The sequence below is a fragment of the Microtus pennsylvanicus genome, chromosome 3, assembly GCF_037038515.1.
Source record: "Microtus pennsylvanicus isolate mMicPen1 chromosome 3, mMicPen1.hap1, whole genome shotgun sequence".
Classification (NCBI taxonomy): domain Eukaryota; kingdom Metazoa; phylum Chordata; class Mammalia; order Rodentia; family Cricetidae; genus Microtus; species Microtus pennsylvanicus.
Window position 1 is genome coordinate 65225450 of NC_134581.1, and position 21887 is coordinate 65247336.

General features: G+C 37.7%; 1 protein-coding gene across 2 annotated transcripts in view; it reads left to right on the forward strand.

Moving 5' to 3' along the window:
* The window catches only part of Scaper (S-phase cyclin A associated protein in the ER), a 329952-nt gene that overhangs the window by 40013 nt on the left and 268052 nt on the right, over nucleotides 1-21887 (forward strand). For both annotated transcript variants that reach the window (XM_075965840.1, XM_075965839.1), the window contains exons 7-9: nucleotides 10371-10487; nucleotides 13042-13199; nucleotides 21376-21635. In XM_075965840.1, the coding sequence (XP_075821955.1) occupies nucleotides 10371-10487; nucleotides 13042-13199; nucleotides 21376-21635 (535 nt within the window). The remainder of the gene's footprint in view (nucleotides 1-10370; nucleotides 10488-13041; nucleotides 13200-21375; nucleotides 21636-21887) is intronic.

The window sequence follows — 21887 nt, forward strand, 5'->3', positions numbered from 1 at the left end:
CACCATCAGAAACTAATGGCTCTACATCAGCAAGACCTGAGCATCCCAATAAAGAAGAAGCAGAAGAAAATGACCTTAAATATAACTTTATGTAGATGATTGAAGCCCTTAAAGAAGAAATGAATAACTCTCTTAAAGAAATGGAGAAAAAGACAAACAAAACATTGAAAGAAATCAACAATTCACTTAAAGAAAGTTAAGCAAAAGCAATCAAACAAGTGAAGGCAAAGATTCAAGACTTAAAAACTGAAATAGAGGCATTAAAGAAAACACAAACTGAGGGAATTCTGGAAATGGAAAAGCTGGGTAAACAAACAGGACCTATATATGCAAGCATAACCAACAAAAAACAAGAGGTGGAAGAGAGAATATCAGGCATGGGAGACACAATAGAGGCAATAGATTAATCAGTTAAAGAAAATGCTAAGTCAAACAAATTCTTAATACAAAATATCCAGAAAATCTGTGATACCATGAAAAACTGAACCTAAGAATAATAGGGATAGAAGAAGGAGGAGAGCTCCAGCTCAAAGGCACAGAAAATATATTCAATAAAATCACAGAAAGAAACTTCCCCAACCTAAAGAAGGACTTGGCTATGAAACTACAAGAAGCTTACAGAATACCAAATAGACTGAACCAAACAAAAGTCCTGTCCCCTTGCCACTTATTAATCAAAATACTAAACATACAAAATAAAGAAAGAATATTAAGAACTATGAAAAAAAAGACCAAGTTACAAGCAAAGGCAGACCTATTAGAATTAACCCAACTTCTCAATGGAAAAAACGAAAGCCAGAAGGTCCTAGATACACAGGCATTATGCAGAAACTAAGAGATCATGGATGCCAGCCCAAACTGCTGTACCCAGCAAGTTTTCAATCACCATAGACAGAGAAAACAAGATATTCCATGACAAAACAAGATTTAAATAATGCCTATTAACTAATCCAGCCCTATAGAAAGTATTAGAAGGAAAACTCCAACCCAAGAAAGTTAGTTACACCCACAAAAATACAGGCAAAAGATAATTCTAAAACAGAAAATCCCAAAGAAGGGAAATGTACACACAATACCACTGCCACCACCAACAAAACAAAATAACAGGAACAGTCACTGGTCATTAATATTCCTTCATGTCAATGGACTCAATTCACCTATAAAAGGACTCAGGATAACGGAATGGATACAAAAACAGAATCCTTCCTTCTACTACGAAAGGCAGCTCACCTCCAAAGACAGACATTACCTTAGGGTAAAGGGTTGGGAAAAGATTTTATGATCAAATGAACATAAAAAACAAGCTGGTATAGCTGTCTTAATATTTAACAAAATAAACTTCAAATTAAAAGTCATCAAAAGAGATGAAGGAGGACATTTCATATTCATCATAGGAAAAAATCCATCAAGATGTAGCAGTCTCAATTCTGAACATCTATGCCCCAAATACAAGAACACCCACATTTATAAAAGAAACATTACTAAAGCTTAAATTACACATCAAGCCCCACACACTAATAGAGGGAGAATTCAGCACCCCACTTTCACCACGGGACAGGTTTGTCAGACGGAAACTTAACAGAGAAATAAAGAACCAACAGATTTTATGACTCAAATGGACTTAATGGACATCTGTAGAATATTCCATCGAAACACAAAAGAATATGCCTTCTTCTCAGCACCTCATGGAACCATCTCTAAAACTGACCACATATTATATAATAAAACAAACCTTAACAGATACAAAAAATTTGGAATAGTCCCCTGCTTCTTATCAGATCACTGTGGTTTAAAGTTAGAATTCAACAATACTGATTACAGAATGTAGTAATAAGAGCAGCGGGGCTGCGTCCCCAGCACCCCGGCTGCCTGGCTAGCTTATGCCTGAAATAACAACACACAAACTGTATTCATTTAATCACTGCTTGGCCCATTTCTATCTAGCCTCTTCTAGGCTAATTCTCACATATTAATTTAGCCCATTTCTAATCGTCTGCATAGCACAGCTAGGTGCGCTTACCGGGAAGATTCTAGCCTATGTCCATCCTGGGTCGGAGCTTCATGGCGTGCGTCTGCCTGGGAGCTGGGAGCATGGCGTCTCTCTGAGGCGTCTGCTCCGGAGAGGAGAGCTGTGGAGTCTGAGCTCACTTCCTCTTCCTCCCAGCGTTCTGTTCTGTTTACTTCACCTACCTATGTTCTAACCAATAAAATGGGCCAAGGCAGTTCCTTTATTAGCCAATGACCTTCCTTCATCATTTCCCCTTTTTCTGTTTAAACAAAAAAGGAAGGTTTTAACTTTAACGTAGCAAAATTACATATAACAAAACAGTTATCAAGTAAAAATTACAATAATCTTTATCATAACTAAGGAAAACTATAACTATAACTAACTATTCTTAACTCCATCAAAGACTCCAAAAAGATACATTATGACCTAAGCAAACAAGAAAAAAGCAACTTTTAAACTCTAGAAATGACAGAGACATCTCACTGCCTGAACAGTCACTCAAAGTTCCTCTGAACTGTTGGGGCATCCATCTTCAGCCTACAGGCCCATGGTATCCAGCAGACATTTCCATAAAGCAGGAAAATTCAAAGTCAGTTCAGTCACTATCTGTTGTGTCCTGCAGAATGTCTCGCAGACTCTTTCATGAATCAGGAACCCCGAAAGATCATCTCACCTTAGGCAAGTTCAGTAGTCCTCTCTCTGTGGGTTCTCTGTGTCCAGTTTATGCAATAGTCCAGGCAAGAGCAGTTTCTTGCCCAAATGGCTATCAAACTCCATAAGGATCCTCTTCGATGCCCATCTTCTTCTTGAAGTAGATTGGTGCTGTCAGGAGCAGAGTGTCTCATTGTCATGAAAAGTCCTAAGTTATTAAAATATTTAAAATGCCATATTCTATAATCTTTGAAAGATATAAAGAATGCCTATCTAAAATATATCTATGTACAACTAGAAAATCTTAACTAACATGACTGCAAACTTGACTATTATGATTATCTATTAACTACCTATATACATTACATTTTTAAATGAACTACACAATTACAATACTTTAATAAAGATCAGAAATACATATACATATAACAAAATTGACCTTAAATCTCTATCAATAAAGCAAAATCTATACTAATGCAAATTATTCATATCTATATCATATCCCCCTTTAAATGTAAAAGAACATTTATAAACCATATTTGGGAACATGGGCGCAGTTTTTTCTCTCCAAACTGCTTCCTGCTGAATGGGGGCGCTGTTAATCAGATCATTTAGGGTATAACCTGTGTGCCAGGTTTATCTCAGTTGGCAGTAGAGTGAAGTAATTTTTTGAGGGTGTTCACAGGAACCTTTCAGGAGGTCGTGGTCTATCATATCATATCGGGATAGATGCAATCCACAGGGTCTGGTCCCCTGTGAAAACAAAAGAAGACCCTCTCCAAAGCATCATATACTTAGACCCAAATTCTGAAATCATACCCTCATGATATCCATTCTGGTTCCACTTGGCAGCCCATATAATGAAATGTCTCTCTGTACTTAGCTCCTTCACAGTCAAAAATTTTAAAGAAAACACAATGACACAAAGAATCCAGACTCTCTGTGAATTTTCCATTTTTACGTGGCTTATTTTTCTTTATAACTATCTGTACTCTGTCTCTTTAAAGACTTTACCTTTTTTTTTAAACCATTAACTTTATTCTCTATATTCTTTTTCTTCTCTCTCCCAAGCCTACGTACATTCGTCCAACAGTGTGACTCATTTAGTGGTCTGAATCTGACCTATTGTGAATCTGCAATTTTTTACTATCCAGGAGCACTTTTGATTTGCGCCTTTAAATCACTAGGCGCTTAAGAATCTAAGCTGTGACATTCCTAGGTTAACTTTTTGCTTTTTGAGCATATATCTTTGACCTGGAATAACTCTGTAGACCAGGCTGTCTTTGAACTCTCAGAGATCCACCTGTCTCTGCCTCCCAGGCATTGGGATTAAAGGTGTTTGCTACTACACCTTGAACTCACAGAGATCTGTTTGTCTCTGCCTTTTAGGCACTGGGATTAAAGGCGTGTGCTACCACACCTTGAAGTCACAGAGGTCAGTCTTCCTCTACCTTCCAAGTGTTGGGATTAAAGGTGTGTACTACCACACACAACAACTCTCTTCCTTTTTTTTTGTTTTTTAGTTTAAGAACTTCAACTTTTAGTGTGCATATATTTTTAACACATTGTAAACCATTTAGAAATTTTCTTTATCTTTGAATCTCTCTTTACTGTATCTCTCTCTGTTTTTCTGACCACATGAGTCTTTAGTTTACCAAGCAATATCAGTAGGACTAAAGGCGTGGCTTTGCCTGCTGGATCCAGCCCATTCCTTAGCTTTCCAGCCTCATGGCTGAGGTACTGGCTGTAGCCATGTTTATTGCCACAACTCTATGGCATTTCAAGGTCCCTGCCAGCAAGTGAGCTTAAGCAGCCTGTGCTTGCAATCCGCATGAACCGCCTGCGTAAAAGAGTCAGAGTTTGCCCTGGCAGGACAGCCCAGAAAGCCAGCATTTTTAAACGGTGCAGCTTTTTTCCTGCTACGGCTGAAAAACGAAAAGCATACATTCAGCTTTTCGTCAACACCATTTAAGTGTTTCGTGGCAGGACCTCTTAATGAGCTGCAGGGTTTTGCAGCTAAAGCTGAGTCAGGAAGCTTCTCTTAGATGAGAGCGCTTGCTTGCCTCTAGCAAGCAGAGTGCCACAAATGCTTTAAAGCCAGAGTTCACGCTGGCAGCACAGCCCCAAGAAGCTGCGCTTTAAAATGACACAGCATTTTTTCTGCTGCTGTTGCCGAATCTCTCTACAGCACGCCACCAACAAACAGCAAAAATCTGTGTTAAACTTTCTCCCTTATTTTTAAGCCTTCTCAGGTTTTTTAAGTGGGTTTAGTCCATCACGTCGGGCGCCATTTGTAGTAATAAGAGCGGCGGGGCTGCGTCCCCAGCACCCCGGCTGCCTGGCTAGCTTATGCCCGAAATAACAACACACAAACTGTATTCATTTAATCACTGCTTGGCCCATTTCTATCTAGCCTCTTCTAGGCTAATTCTCACATATTAATTTAGCCCATTTCTAATCATCTGTGTAGCGCCCCTAGGTGCGCTTACCGGGAAGATTCTAGCCTATGTCCATCCTGGGTCGGAGCTTCATGGCGTGCGTCTGCCTGGGAGCTGGGAGCATGGCGTCTCTCTGAGGCGTCTGCTCCGGAGAGGAGAGCTGTGGAGTCTGAGCTCACTTCCTCTTCCTCCCAGCGTTCTGTTCTGTTTACTCCACCTACCTATGTTCTAACCAATAAAATGGGCCAAGGCAGTTCCTTTATTAGCCAATGACCTTCCTCCATCAACAGAAAACCCACAAACTCATGGAAGTTGAACAATGCTCAACTGACATACCACTGGGTCAAGGAAGAAATAAAAAAAGAAATTAAAGACTTCTTACAATTCAATGAAAATGACAGCATGGCATATCCAGACTTATGGAACACAACGAAAGTAGTACTAAGAGGAAAGTTCATAGCACATATAAAGAAGCTGGAGCAATCTAACACTCATGAATTAACAGAACATTGAAAAGCCCTAGAACAAAAAGAAGCAAACTCATCCAGGAGAAGTAGATGCCAGGAAATAATCAAATTGAGAGCTGAAATCAATAAAACAGAAACAAAGAAAACAATACAAAGAATCAGTGAGACAAGAGTTGGTTCTTCAAAAAAAAATCAACAAAATAAACAAAACTTTTATCCAAACTAACCAAAAGGCAGAGAGAGAATATCTGAATTAACAAAATCAGAAATGTAAAGGGGAACAGAATAACAGACATGGAAGAAATCCAGAGACTCATCAGGTCATACTTCAAAAATCTGTATTCCACTAAATTGGAAAATCTAAAGGAACTCGACAGTTTCCTGGATAAATAACATATGCCAAAATTAATTCAAGACCAGATAAATTAAATAGACCTACAGTCCCTAAGGAAATAGAAACAGTCATCAAAAGTTGCCCAACCTAAAAAACCACAAACAACAACAAAAAAACCCAGGGCCAGATGGTTTCAGCCCAGAATTCTAGCAGAATTTCAGAAACACTAATACCAATACTACTCAAATTGTTCCACACAATAGAAACAGAAGGAACATTACTGAGCTCTTTTTATGAGGGTACAGTTACCCTGAAACACAAATGACATAAAGATGCAACAAAGAGAATTACAGACCAATCTCCCTCATGAAAATTGATGTGAAAATACTCTATAAAATACTGGCAAAACAAATTCAGGAACATTTTAGAAAAATTATCCACCATTATCAAGTAGGCTTCATACAGAGATGCATTCCTGGGATGGCTCAACATATGAAAATTTGTCAATGTAGTCCACTATATAAACAAGCTGAAAGAAGAAAAAAAAACACATGATCATCTCATTTGATTCCGGAAAAACAAAACAAAACAAAACAAAACAAAACTTTGTCGAAATCCAACACCCCTTCATGATGAAGGTCTTGGAGAGATCAGGATACAAGCAATGTTCCTAAACATAATATCGGCAATATACAGCAAGCTGACAGCCAATATCAAACTAAATGGAGAGAAACTCAAAACAAGCCCACTAAAATCAGGCACAAGACATGGCTGTCCACTTTCTCCATATTATTCGATATAGTACTCGAAGTCCTAGCTAGAGCAATAAGACAACAAAAGGAGATCAAGGGGATACGAATTGGAAGGGAAGTTATCTGTTGCCTGTGTTTTTGTGGGTACAATTAACTTCCTTGGGTTGGGATTTTCTTTCTAGTACTTTCTGTAGGGCTGGATTTATGGGTAGGTATTTTTAAATCTAGTTTTGTCACAGAATATCTTGCTTTCTCCAAGACCATGATGGGTACACCCACTGAAACAGTTTACCTGAGCTAATGGGAGCTCACCAACTCCAGATGGACAGGGAAGAAAACAGCATACGTCCAAACCGGTCCCTCTGAATGTGGGTGACAGTTGTATGACTGGGGCAGACTATGGGACCACTGGAAACAGCACTAGAATTTATTCCCTACTGCTTGTACTGGTCTTTTTGGAACCTATTCTCTTTGGATGGATACCTTGCTCAGGCTGCATATAGTAGGGAGGGCCTTGGACCTTCCCCAAAGCAATGTGCCTTACCCTCTCTGAGGAGTGGATGGGGAGGTAGGTGGAAGGAATGGGAGGAAGGGTTGGAGTGGGAACTTGGATTGATATATAAAATGAGAAAAGATAGTTTGCTTTCTTTTGTAAAAAACAATTTAAAAAAGGGAAAAAAAAACAAATTGGAAGGGAAGAAGTCAAACTTTTGCTATTTGCGAATGATATGGTAGTATACATGTCACCCGAAAAATTCTACCAGGGTACTCCTACAGCTGATAAACACTGTCAGTAATGTGGCTGGATACAATATCAACTGAAAAAAAAATCAGTAGCCTTCTATATACAGATGATAAATGGGCCGAGAAAGAAATCAGAGAAACATCACCCTTTACAAAGCCACAAACAACATAAAATATCTTGGGGTAATAACATGTGAAATATCTGTTTGATGAGAACTTTATGTCTTTGAAGAAGGAATCAAAGTAGATATCAGAAAATGGAAAGATCTCCCGTGCTCTTGGATAGGTAGGATTAACATAGTACCTAAATAGCAATTTTACCAAAAGTAATTTACAGATTCAATGCAATCCTCATCAAAATCCCAATACAATTCTTTACAGACCTTGAAAGAACAGTACTCAACTTCATATGGAAAAGCAAAAAAAACCCAGGATAACCATAACAGTCCTGTACAATAAATGAACTTCCAGAGGCATCACCATTTCTGACTTCAAGCTCTGTTATAAAACTACAGTAATAAAAATAGCTTGGTATTATAATAAAAATAGACATGTGGACCAGTGGTATCGAATAGAAGACCCTGATATTAAGCTGCACACTTATGAACACCTGATTTTTGGCAAAGAAGCGAAATTATGCATTGAAAAAAGAAATCATCTTCAACAATTAGTGCTGGCATAACTGGAGTTCAACATGTAAAAGAATGCAAATAGATTCCTATCTATTATCATGCACAAAACTCAAGTCCAAATGGATCAAAGACCTCAACATAAACCCACCACATTGAACCTCATAGAAGAGAAAGTAGGAAGTACTCTTGACCACTTTGGCACAGGAGACCATTTCCTAAATATAGCACCAGTAGCATAGACACTGGAGCAACAATAAGTGGGACCTCTTGAAACTCAAAAGCTTCTGTAAGGCAAAGGACACAGTGAACAAGACAAAACAGAAGTCTTCAAAATAGAAAAAGATCTTCACCAACTCTACATTGGACAGAAGGCTGATCTCCAAAATATAGAAAGAATTCAAGAAACTAAACATCAAAATGTGAAATAATTCAATCAAAAATGGGGTATTGATCTAAACAGAATTTTCAACAGAAGAAACTCAAATGACTGAAAGACATTTAAGGAATTGCTCAACATCCTTATCCATCAGGGAAATGCAAATCAAATCAACTCTGAGATACCATCTTACACCTGTCAGAATGGCTTGGATCAAAAACACTGTTGTCAGCTTATGCTGGAGAAGATGTAGAGAAAGGGGAACATTCCCCCATTGCTGTGGGGAGGGCAAACTTGTGCAGCTGTTTTGGAAATCAGTATCAAGGTTTCTCAGAGCATTGGGAATCAGTCTACCTCAGGATCTAGCAATACTACTTTTAGGCTTATACCCAAAAGAGGCACACTTATACCACAAGAACATTTGCTCAACTATGTTCATAATATTATTCATAATAACTAGAACCTGAAACAACCTAGTTGTCCCTCAACTGAAGAATAGATAAAGAAAATGTGATACATTTACACAATGGTGTACTACACACTGGTAAAAAAACAATGACATCTTGAAATAAATGGATGGAAATGGAAAAAAAGCCCTAAGTGAGGTAACCCAGTCCCAGAAAGACAAATATGACTTGTATCCACTCATAATTGGATATTAGGAATAGAGCAAAGGATAATTAGCCTACAGTCTACAATCTTAGAGAAGCTAAGTAACAAAGAGGACCCTAAGAGAGAGATATACATGGATTCACCTAGGAATGGGAAATAGATATGATCTCCTGAAACCCTCGTCCAGTAACTGATGGAAGCAGATGCAGAGGTCCATGGCTAACCACCGGACAGAACCCCAGTGGAAGAGAGAGAGAGAGGAGCAATAAATGAGCAAAGGGGTTAATACCATGATGGGAAAACCCACAGAAAAGCTGACCTGAACTTGTGGGAGCTCACAGACACCAGACTGACAATTGGGGAACCTGCACAGGTCCGATCTATACCCCCTGAATGCAGGTGACAGTGGGTGGCTTGGGCAGTTAGTGGGGCCACTGGCAGTGAGACCAGGAACTATCCCTAATGAATGAATGATCTGGCTTTTTGGAGCCCATTTCCTATGAAGAGATACCTTGTTTATCCTAAACACGGGGTTGTGGGAGGCTTGATTCTACCTCAATATGGTGATGTGACAGAATTTATTGACCCCCCCCATGGGAGGACTTACCCTCTGAAGAGCCCATAGGTGTGGAGTGAGGGGAAGATAGGGGGAGCATGAAGAGAGGGGAGGGATGGGGAACTGGGATTATGTATGTACAAAAATAAAGTAAAAATACTTAAAAAAAAAAGAAAAACATTTCAGTGGGCTATGAATCCTGTCAATTATTTGTGAACAGAGAATAAAGACAACAGAAGGTCATTTACACCACTTAGCTCTCTCAAAAAAGAGCAGTAGTGTCTTCGTGTTTCTACTCTGTGGTTGAAAATACAATATTCTATGGTAGAAAAAAATAATCTGAGTTAGGACTATTGCTTTAATTTTTTCTCAGTATGTGGAGATGCTTGTAATTCTTAAGTTTATCTCAGCTGCATATGGTGGTGCACATTTTTAATTTTATTACTCAAGAACTAGAGGCAGGAGTATCTCTGAGTTCTAGGCCAACCTGGCCTACATAGCAAGTTCCTGGCCAGCTAGAGCTGCCTAATGTATAAGCAAACAAGCAGTGCATCTCTGTATTTTATAACCCATGACCCTTTTGAAAGAAGTAGTGCTTGCTGTTGTTTGACTGTTTAGAAAATCCTGTATTGTGAACCATCAGGAATTGCTTACTTGTTAGTATAGAACCGTTCTGGTAATCAGGGTTGCAGGTTTTGACCATGTTTTTACTCATTAACAGCCAAAAGGAAAAATTTGTTTGTTTCCCCATTTTTTGTTGTTGTTGTTAAAGTAATCTACTTTATGTTCTGAATTATCAGACCAACCTCACTGGCATGGGAAGTAAAGAAGATGTCTCCAGGACGCCATGTGATTCCAAGCCCATCAACAGATAGAATGAATGTAGCATCAACTGCAAGAAGAAGCTTAAATTTTGGGTGAGATGATTTAAAAAATACACATAGTATTATAAACCCATGTTTATATATGTATTTGAAAAATACTCATAGTATTATAAACCCAGTATTCCATGAGAAAAATATTCATAGAACCAACCCCATGCATCATTTCCAGGGAAGGGCTCACCAATTTCTGCTCAGATTCCTATATCTGAGAGAAAGTTACTAGAGTATGAGATTTGTAAAACAAAGCATATGCACAAAAATCTGGAAAGGTGACTTTATTACTCACAGATTGACAGAAGGTAAGAACAAAAGCCTATATACTTGATAGCCTAGTCCTTTGACATCCAGGGAAGTTTTATCTGTGTGTCTTCTCTTTTACCTAAGAGGACTCGAAAAGCGTTCCAGTAAGAACATTACACATTGGATATTTTTTTTCTTTTTTCCTGAGCTCAGATATTACAGGTTTTTTTCTATAGGCACAGTAATGAAGAACTAGTTACGCTGGACAGTTTCTTTTCATTTCATAAGTTTGCATTCTTGTATGTTCTTCATGAAAGTTGGAAGCCAGAGAGGGGAGGAATGAATGACCTAGCCGGCTACTGGTACCATTTTTTCCTACATTGTATATATGCTTGAAATTGTCAGAGTAAAATAAAAAAAAATGCAGTGGGCACATACTGCAGGCAGGTAACTATTGTGGCTCTCAGGGTTGTTGCTGGGTAAGACTGATTACATTAAAGCAGCGGTTTTCAACCTTCCTAATGCTGTGATTCTTTAATACAGTTCCTTATGTTGTAGTGACCCCAAATTATACAGTAATTATTTTTGTTGCTATCTGACATGCAGGGTATTTGATATTTGACCCTATGAAAGGGTTGTTTTATCTCAAAAAGAGTCGAGCACCCCAGGGTGTGAACCACTGAGCTAGAGTGAAGTTGCACATGTATGTGAAGGGTCCTCATGATTGCATGGTGAACACTTCAGCAACTTAGCCTATTTCCCCAGCATTATCATTTTTAGTATCTGTTTTCTCTGCTGTTATGATCTTTGAAGCAAGATCTTTGACATATCTGTATATCTTGAGGATCCTAACACTGTATCTGGCATTTAGTAAAAGCTGATTCTTTGCTCAGTAGAATTAGACTTTTGCTTTCAGTCTCTCTTATGAGGTTCTTAGATTGTGTTTCCTTTGGTGAATGTTAATGGGCTTTAAGAATCCTGTGATACTTGGACCTTGGCAGGTGGGAAAAGATAGCTAGCAAACAACCAAAATACAATCTCCCAGACAAAAGAGTGTTTACAAGCGAACTTGCTCTTTACTGAAGTTCATTAATCTTTTTCTAAGAATTTTATAACACAGATTTATTTTAATTCTGGAGACTTTTAATTCATGCATTAATTACCTTTCTCATGGCCATTATCAAATACCTGGCAAAAGCAACTTAGGGGAGCTTTGTAATTCTGTCTAGAAACTCCCTCACAGACATGACCAGAAGGGTTGTCTACTAGGTAATTCTAGATCCTGTCAAGTTGACAGTATTATCCATGGCACTGCCTATGTGCATGAAGTTCTTATGCTGTTCTCTTTGTGATCCTATTCATTATCCTTGTATAAATGCATTGCTTCTTTTTACTTTCTGATATGGTTCATTGACTGCCCTTAGTACCCACCCACATCTCATGCTGCTTGAGTTGTGCTTTACAAACTGAAATGTAGTTATAAAGCTTGGGTTTTGTTCATTATTTTAACTCAAAATTTAAATAGCAAGTAAACCATTGAGTATGTATTATACTACAGAGCCACTTTTTCTGAAAATCAAAAGAACAAAACACTAAGATTTTGAAAATCTTCAAAGCCATAGCCTCAGGGAAAGGAAAAGGTGGGAGGGAAAGAAGATGATGTCTCTTTACTTGCAATGAGTTCTCTTTGCCTGTTTCACCACAGATGAAAGGGGCTTGGGAGCAACCCTAATCCAACTAGCCAGCAGTACTGTTTCCATGTCAGTGCACCAAGATAGGGGACCTAATTTTGGTGACAGAGAAGTTAATGAACACCTTTGGGTCAATATAAGAGAGGAAGGATGTCACTGTTAGGCTGTACTTGAACCCAAGAAAAACCGGTGTTCTTTAGTGGTCTCACAGCCCTGGGGCCTCCTCAGACCTGAGGGATCTGTAATGCTTACCAATAAATTTACTTCCACTGTGGCATAATTCTTTAAATTAGTGAAGGAAAAGAATTCCAGGCTTAGCTAGTAGCAGATTTTTTTTTTTAAAAAAAAAAAATAAATGTGAGCTATTAAAGAGACTGTAGAAGGAGTGGATAGGATAGTGTGAAGATTCAGGAAAAATAACTTTAGATAATAATGCTACTCAATTTTCAAGGAACCAAAATTGAATATTGCCAATGAAGCAGCGTGTTTGCAATTGATGAAAGAAATATATGCAAAGAAGAAACAATTTTAGCCCGAATCAAGAATGACTTGTTAACACACGTTGTTATTAATAAAAACTAGTAATAGTAATGTTATGATTTCACAATTTTTACTTTGATATTTAATTTATTACTTGTGTTTATTTTTCTCAATAGGAGTTTACCTGGCACAGTAACTGCCCCATGTCTGGCTCCTACAGGTGTCAGTTGGGCCGACAAGGTAAAGGCTCATCATACTGGCTCTGCCACATCTGATGTAACACCTTCTCAAGCCTGTGCACCAACAACAGTGCAAAAGACTTCCCGCAAAAATGGCAAGTGATTTTCAGTTAACAGTTTTTTTAAGATTTTTATTTATTCATGTTTTGGCTGCCTGTAGTTAAAAGGGATATTTATACTTTAAAATACTTGGCCCTAATATATTTTTATATTTACATTTTAGTCTTACCTATGTCATTTTGATCTCTGTTAGTTAAAATCATGAAATGCAGTAATTCATTGTTAAAGTGCTTCCCTAGCACATATAGGACACCCTAAATTGAATTTTGGGCATTTCTTTTTTGGTACTGAGTGTATTTAATTTAATTTTTTCACTTTGATTTCAGTTATGTTGGCTCATTTTAAATATTATTCCTTCCTTTTATCCAATATATTGTCCTTGATTTCATTGTACAAGCAAACTTGTAGCAAATTGGCAGTAGGCAAGGGTTCTATTTTCTTTTTTGTTGCTGTAGTATAGTATCAGAGGGTGTGTATTTTCTAAGCAAAAGAGGTTTATTTAGCTCACAGTTTTAGAGGGGAAAAAAAATCTAAGATTGGTTGGCCCCATCAATTTAATATCTAGAAGCTGCAAATAAAATTTTATAATCATCAAAATTCTGAAAGAGAATTAATTTCTATTCTAGAGATGATGGCTAACTAAATTGCCCATTAAGACTGAGAAGAGATTAGTATGCTGTTAAACATGGAAGATCTCAAAAAAAGTTTACATTCCTCAGACCCCGTTACTACTAGGAAAAAAAAAACAGTACAGAGAGCCAAAGGTAATAAATAAATTAGTAATGTTATAGAAAGGCTGCTTGTTTGTTCCCAACTGCTCAGCCCCAAAATAATCGCACAGAAACCATATTATTTGCAATATTGTTTAGCCAATAGCTTAAGCATATTTCTGGCTAACTCATTTCTTAAATTAACTCATTTCCATTAATCTGTGTATCACCAAGAAGCTGTGGCTTACTGGGTAAAGTTCTGGCACATCTGCTCCCTGCAACGGCTATATGGCGTCTCACTGACTCCGCTTCTTTCTCCCAGCATTCAGTTTAATTTTCCTTGCCTAGTTTTACTCTGCCCTATCAACAGGCCAAGGCAGTTTCTTTATCAACCAATGGTATTCACAGTATACAGAGGGGAATCCCACATCACAATGATGATAGTATCAGGATGACAGCAACTGCTACAGACTTTAAAAAAAAAAAAGATCACAGTGCTCTGAAAATGAAGAATTCAGAAAATAATAGTATTAAGAAATTTAAAATTAGCTAGGTATGGTATCATGCACCCTAGGAGAATGAGATAGGAGGATCATGAGTATGAGGCTAGTCTGAACTTCATAACAGGTCCAGTCTAGTCTGAGCTACCTAATGAAACCTTATCTCAGCAACAGCAATGGAAAACATTTGAGGACTTTAGCGATATGTTGACTCTGAAAACAGCATAAAATATCAAGGCTAGCCCAGAGAGACCAGAGAGACAAAAAAGGAAAGAAATGAAGAGAAGAACATAAGGGGACATACATGAAATCCATGCAAAGGTGTAGAGATTTTATAAAGCAGCATTAGAAATGATGTCAAATTTCCAAACTGCTAAAATAAATCAAGTGTTAGACTTAAGGAATTCTCTCAGGCCCAAGCAGGAAAATACAAAATAAATTTCCTCTAAATACAATATAATAAAAATACTGAAATTTAAAGAAACAGAAAAATCTTTATAAGTGGTTAGAGGACACAAGTGCCATTTTCAAAAAGGAAAATCAGCAGGTAGCTGACTTTATAAGAGGAACTATGGATGCTAAGTACAGTGGAGAATATGTTTAGAATGCTAGAGACATAGCCAAGAAAATGTACGTTACCAAGTTAAAATAAAAATGTTTTCAGGGAAAAGTTTCAGAAAGTTGTAAACAGCAGGTCTGTGTTCAAATGCTGTAGATAGCTTTTGGGATGGATGGAAAATGATTTCAGATGGACACCTAAGGAGACCCAGAAGGAATAAATGTAGACAAGTCAGGAGTGTCGACTGTGTAAGCATTATGACTGTGGGGTTTGGGATACAGCAGAATGAATGTTGATAACACAAAATACAAAGCAGAGGACTACACTGCTGAATTTCCTTCTTTCTTTCTCTTTTTTCTTCCCTCTTCTCCCCTTCTCTTGCCCTCTCTTCTCCCCCCCTTCCCTCTCTGTCTTTCTTCCTGTCCCTTTTATCCTTCGGAGGCCAAAGTTGATGTCAGGTGTGTTCCTACTGATCTCTACTTTATTGTTTGAGACGGGGCTCTCACTGAACTTAAGAGTTCACCAGTTGGCTAAATTGTCTGGTCATCCATTTCCTGAGATCTTCCTGTCTTTGTCTCATAGCTTTGGGATTGCAGCCTAATGCTACCACCCCCAGCTTTTTGCATGAATGGTAGGGGTTGGACTCAAGTTCTCCTAAAACAGCTACCAAACAGGGACCAGGTATTCAAATACTGAGATATAGGTGACATCTCATTCAAACCATCACATTCTACTCCCTGATATCCATTGTCTTGTGGCCATAACATAATGCAAAAACGCATTTCGTCCAACTTGAGAAGTCCCCCTAGTCTTTCACAGTCTCAACAGAGTTCAAGTCTGTTCTGAGACTCAAGGTAGTACCAGTTGTAACCTCTGTAAAAATCGAAAAGCAAATTATATACTTCCAGCAATGATACAGAATATACATTACCATTCCAAAAATGGAAGAATATGGGTACAATGAGAAAATACTGGACCAAATCAAGATCCCCTGTTCACTATCTGGCTTTGCCATGCTTCTATGTACTTTTTTTGTCTGAATGCAGTATGCCTTTTGTCTGCAGGTGTGCTGAACTCTGCAGGTCGGCTCTGATTTGTAGCTACAGCAGCCCTTCCCTCTGCTTCTGCTGCTCATTTTGCCTTGTTAACCTTCCTGTTAATCCTTTGTATTCCTGTTAGCTTTCTAATTTTAGTTTCTCAGGCCTCTTTGAACTTTGTAAAATCCCTTGCTTCTTAACCCTTTTGAGCCATTTTGTAACTTACACGTTTATATACAGATAGGTAGCTTTGTTGTGTGTTGTGTAATGTGTGACCTGAGAGTTAATATTAGTAATTAAAATTGGAATTAAAAATCTGTTTGACTTGGTCAGGACTATCAAAGAAAGTGAGAGCTCTCAGGAAAATTCCTGCCAATTGAACTACCCTAACTTGTGAATTTATTGTTACTCAATAAATTCTGACATTGTGAAAAGACACAAATATGTTTCTCTATTTCTGACATAGCATGCTTGTGGCAGTAGCTGAGTGTGTACATAAACAAAATCAGTAAAGATATTGAAAGTTAAATATTGGCACAGTTTCATGTTTAACAAAGTGTATGCATTCCTCACTTTTCTTTTTGCTTCTGTACTTCAGTCTGAATTCTTGATATGGACATGTATTCTAACTTGCTGATCTTCTGTTCTATATGTCTAATCTACTATGAAACCAGCTAGTATATTCATAATTTTTTATCATTAAAAATATGGATTCTGTGGGTGTAGGACTGCTGAAGGATGGGTTGCCTCTTGGGGTTCACATTCCTGAAGATACATGACTTACTTTCTCATTAGTTGCCAGTGGTATGTCAACTACGGGTGGTTTTCATCAACTCCTTCCCCAGCCATGCTGGGACTGTGCTTTTCTTCATCTTGTTCTGATCTTGTGGAAACAGTCACAGCTGCTATGAGTAAACACAGGCAATGACCTTGTCATGTCCTATTTTTTTTTTTTTTTTTTTTTTTGATTTTTCGAGACAGGGTTTCTCTGTAGCTTTTGGTTCCTGTCCTGGAACTAGCTCTTGTAGACCAGGCTGGCCTCGAACTCCCAGAGATCCGCCTGCCTCTGCCTCCCGAGTGCTGGGATTAAAGGCGTGCGCCACCACCGCCCGGCTGTCATGTCCTATTTTAACTGTAAGTGGACAAAAGAGCACATGAAATTAGGCGGGAAAGTGGTGATGGGTAGGAGAAGAATTAGAGCAGCGAGAATAGGAGTAGATTTAACCAAAACACATTATATAAAAATATGAAATTCTCAAACATATTTTAAACCTACGTGAAGTATTGATGGATTTTGGAAATGTAGTATTAGATTTAAAAAATGCTACCCAACTAGAGTAAGTGGTGATATCTGCATCCCAGTCTCCACACTTCTCGCCTGCTGATCCCTTTCTTTCCACACTTTTCACAGCTGTTTTGAATTATCTGTACTTGAAAAAACAGAACAAAACAAAAAAACAATAGAAAAATCCAAACACCAGAATTATACACACTGTCTTTAAAGTAGGTTTTAGTAGATTTCATCTCTCTGACTTCCCCCTTACTTTTCCATATATTTTCCCCCTACTTCTTAAAACTGGTGCTTCTTTGTGTGGTTAATTTCAATCTCTATGTGTAGATGCAATTTTCTAATCTTTACAGTAAACTGTCTCTTCAACCATTAACCATTTGTATGTTTGAGGCATTTAATATTCTGTTCATTTTCAAATTATTAAAAGGTTGTTTTCCCTAATAGCTTTCTCTATTAAAAAAAAAGGTTATCCTGGGCTGTATCCAATTGTCCTTAAGAATATTTCATAGGAAGTTAAATGATGTTCAACACACTAGGGAAAAGGTCCTGTTAAGCACTGTTAAGGATGCTGGTTTAATGTTAATTCCTTAATACAGCCATTCCTTGAAGTTTTCCCCTTTTAATAACTTGAACTGTTTAGAAGCAATTACTCAACTTCCTGAGAGGTAGTTGTCGAGTCATTCTAATATATGCTGCCCCAAGTGTGCAGCTGACAAACAGCCCTGGGCAAAGGGAGAGACTGCCTGGAAGTCAGCCTGCTGTTTCAAACCATCATCTGCCATGCACGAATGCTTTATTCTAGCTATAAGGACCACTACACCCCAAGCTGTAACTCCTATTTCAGAAGGTCCTGCATGGTCATGGCTTCTTCAGACAACTTGCACCAGCCTCACCTGCAGCAATTCTCACTAAGGCCTAGGTGGCAGAATAAATTACCCTCCTCCATCAACAGAAGCCCCTGACAGTTGTAATTCAAAGCCTCCATTTGGACCTTATGCCAGACTTGAGATCAGCGTGGAAGTTGAAACAGTACTGTGAATGGTGCAAAAACATAAAAGTTCTGCATTTATATCCCAGCCCCTCTAGGCTATATAACCAGTGGGCCAAGCTGGTAATATGAGGAGGGGACAGTGCTTGTCATGGTGGTAACAGCCACAACACTAACAAGTGATGTAGTGGTAGTGGCTTTAGCCACAACAATAAAAAGGCTATTGAAGAGTTATAAAACCTGGATAGCAGTCAGCCTGATGACCTGAGTTCAGTTTCTAGGTCCCACAGTGGAAGGAGTGCTGACTCCTGAAACTTGTTCTCTGAATTGCCATGGGCACCATGCACAAACAACATACCTAATAAGACAAATGTGGAGAACAGTTGAGGGAGACACCTACAATCAATCTCTGGTTTACATGCGTTCTCTCTCTCTCTCTCTCTCTCTTTCTCTCTCTCTCTCTCTCTCTCTCTCTCTCTCTCTCTCTCTCTCTCTCTCTCTCACACACACACACACACACACACACACACACACACACACACACACACAGAATTATAGGCTTTTCTCCTCCTCTGTCTGGAAAGATGATAAGAGAGGTAGAGTACTGTGTTCCTAAGCCTATCAGGGTTTTGTTTGAGATTGTGTTAGGTTGATTACTCCATTTGAGATTTCCAGTGAAAAGCCTGGGGTACTCACAAAACCCACTACATCCCTGAGTTACAGTTTTTATTTTCCAGTCTTGTACGGTTGCTTTGCTTTTTGCTTAGCTTGTTAAGATCCCAGCTGCTGCTCTCTCTTGTTTTCTTGGAGTCTTGCCTTGTATACAAAAAGCTGAGTTGTCAGGCACCTTGGGGAAAAGTGAATGCAGATTTCTTTCTTTCTTTCTTTCTTTCTTTCTTTCTTTCTTTCTTTCTTTCTTTCTTTTGCTTATTTCTCTGTGGTATCCCCCATTTTCTGTAAGACTTTGCCTCTGGCCTCTAATGCCTGTTTAGCCATCCAGGAATGCAGGCTTTTGCTAGAACCCAGTTCATTGAATTCCCAGTCTCAAATGTCTTCAGTCAAAATACTAAGGTGAATGTAGGTCTGATGCTGCCGTTCCCTTTACTCAGGAATTGTAGTTTTTCAGGATATGCTTATGCTGGGTGCCTTCCAGTGTTTTAAACAGCTCATTTATATATTTTGTCTAGTTTTTATGGCTGTTTTTGGCAAGAAAAAGGCCCATTTTCATTCAAGTTCTTTTTTATGGCCTGAACTATTAACTCTAAATACATATGCTTGCATACATGGAACATTTACCAAAATTAAAACATGCTGTATTGTTAGAAAGTCTTAGGAAATTTCAGGTGATTTAAATCATTTCAGAGGTGGGGTGTGCTGGTAAGATGGCTCAGTAGATAAAGGACTTGCTGTCAGTACTGATGACCTGAATTAGATACCTGGGAACCACGTAGTAGAAAGAGAGAACCAGTTCTTGAACGTTGGCCTCTGATGCCCCCATACGTGCACATGTACACACACTTTATAAAATAGAAATAAAATGTATTTTGTTACTATTACATGAACTTTATATTTATTTATGAATAATGTCAGAAAGAACATCTCAGTGAAAATTTGAGAAAGTGAATTGAATAAAGGTGAATGCTTAAAAACCTTATGAGATAAAGAAGAAAAACCAAAACCCCTTTCTTTTGAATTTGCAAAAGAAAAGGTTAAGCCCAAGAAACTTAAAAAGAAAAGTAGATAGTTGTAAAGTTAAAAGGTATTTTTCAGATAGATAAATAAAATGACCACTCTAATAATCTGGGTGAAGGAAAAAAAGAGAACTAAGGAATGTCATAGAGAATGCCAGTATTGATTGACAAGATAGTAATAGGGTATTAAAACAGTATTATGCCTCAGATTTGGAAAATCATAAGAAATCAACAAAATTCTTATACTATAACTTCACATTTACAGCACAAAAATTAGAAAAACTTAAAGGGATTTTGTAGGTATCTTAAAAATGTGAATCTGAAATACTTTTTCACAAATAAGATTCTAGGTCTAGATGGTTGTATGCGTAAAGTCTTCTAGACTTTTAAAATAAAAATATCAAGCCTATGAAAATTTATCCTGGGGGAAAGAAAGATCATATTTTATGATGTTAGCACAATCTTAACATCAAGACCTAACATAGAAATTACAGAAAGTTTGTCTCTTGGACACTAATATAAGTATTCTAATCAAGCATTAGTGAACTAAATGCTGTGATAAGTAATGCATCACAACCAGGTGGGGTATTTCAGTTATCCTTCAGTTAGTGTATTGAATTGAGGTGAATGCAATTTTGTTAATGAAATTTATACTACTGAAAAATTTATAAATATAAAATTGTGAAAGGAATTGTAATTTTTAGTTTTTAATTTTAATTTTTATACTTCTGTTCGAACATTCTGTTTAGTGTGGCTCAGTTTAATGCATGATTTGCTGTTCTTAAACATTCATTATTATGAGAATAATTTATCAATATAGTTTTCACTGGAGGTTCATTGAAGATGTAATTTGTAAGTATTTTTTGTTTCCTCGTGACCTTGGTATAGTCTTTATTCTGAAATACTGTTTTTTACTTGGCCAGTTGTTTAATTGTATGGTGGTATTTGTGCTGGCCGTCTGCACGCATGGATTAGGTCCAAGTTTTCAGTAATGTTTTTCTTTCTTTTAAAGAATGAAGTGATTGATCATCATGGTTTGAAGGGGAACTGGTTAAATTAATTGGGAAGTGAAGTCTTTTGTTAAACTCTTTTAATTGTGTAATTCAGTTTTTTTCTTCCTCTGTGGTTCTTACTCATTTTATGATTTCTCTTTTAATTTATCCTATATCTAAATATTGAAAATATAGTTGATATAATTCATTGTGTTATTACCTTTGTTGGGTATACTAACATGTTATTAAACATGTTTTCTGTTAAAAATAGACTGAGTAAAAGTGCAATAATGTCTAGAATTTACCTTAAAATATTTTAGGAAAAACAATGGCATAGGAGAAATTAATGAAATTAGATTGGAAAACATTTTTATTGTATAGGTTTCTCAAAATTTTCACCATCTAAAGAAAATTTGATTTATTTTTGTCCCTTAATTGCATAGAACGGAAAGATGCTGAAGGATGGGAAACTGTTCAGAGAGGAAGGCCAGTTCGTCCCCGATCCACAGCTGCGATGCCACGGGCTTCACTGGTGACAGAAACTTTAAGGTCAAAGGATGACAGTGATAAGGAAAATGTGTGCCTTTTACCTGGAGAAAGGACACCGAAGGGTGATCTTATTGAAGACAGACCTTCTGTTGCTGAACCTCTGTCCAAAGACTCACCACATTCTTCTGACCGTCCTCTTGCTGAGAGAACTCAGGTAATGTGTTCTGAAAGTCCTCACTGCTGTTTCTGAGGACAGCTGTGTGTGGTGGGATGTCTCATCCTCTCCGCTGCACTCTTCATCTTTAAGATTGAGAGCTTAAGGGAAGTTTAGGATTCGATGGGTGAATCTTCCCCTACTTAGATTCCAAGTTAACGTTTATTACATTTTCTTTTTTCCTCTGTCTGCATGTCTCTCTATACTTTGCTAAATACTTGAGGTTAATGTGCTAACATCAAAGTCATCTAG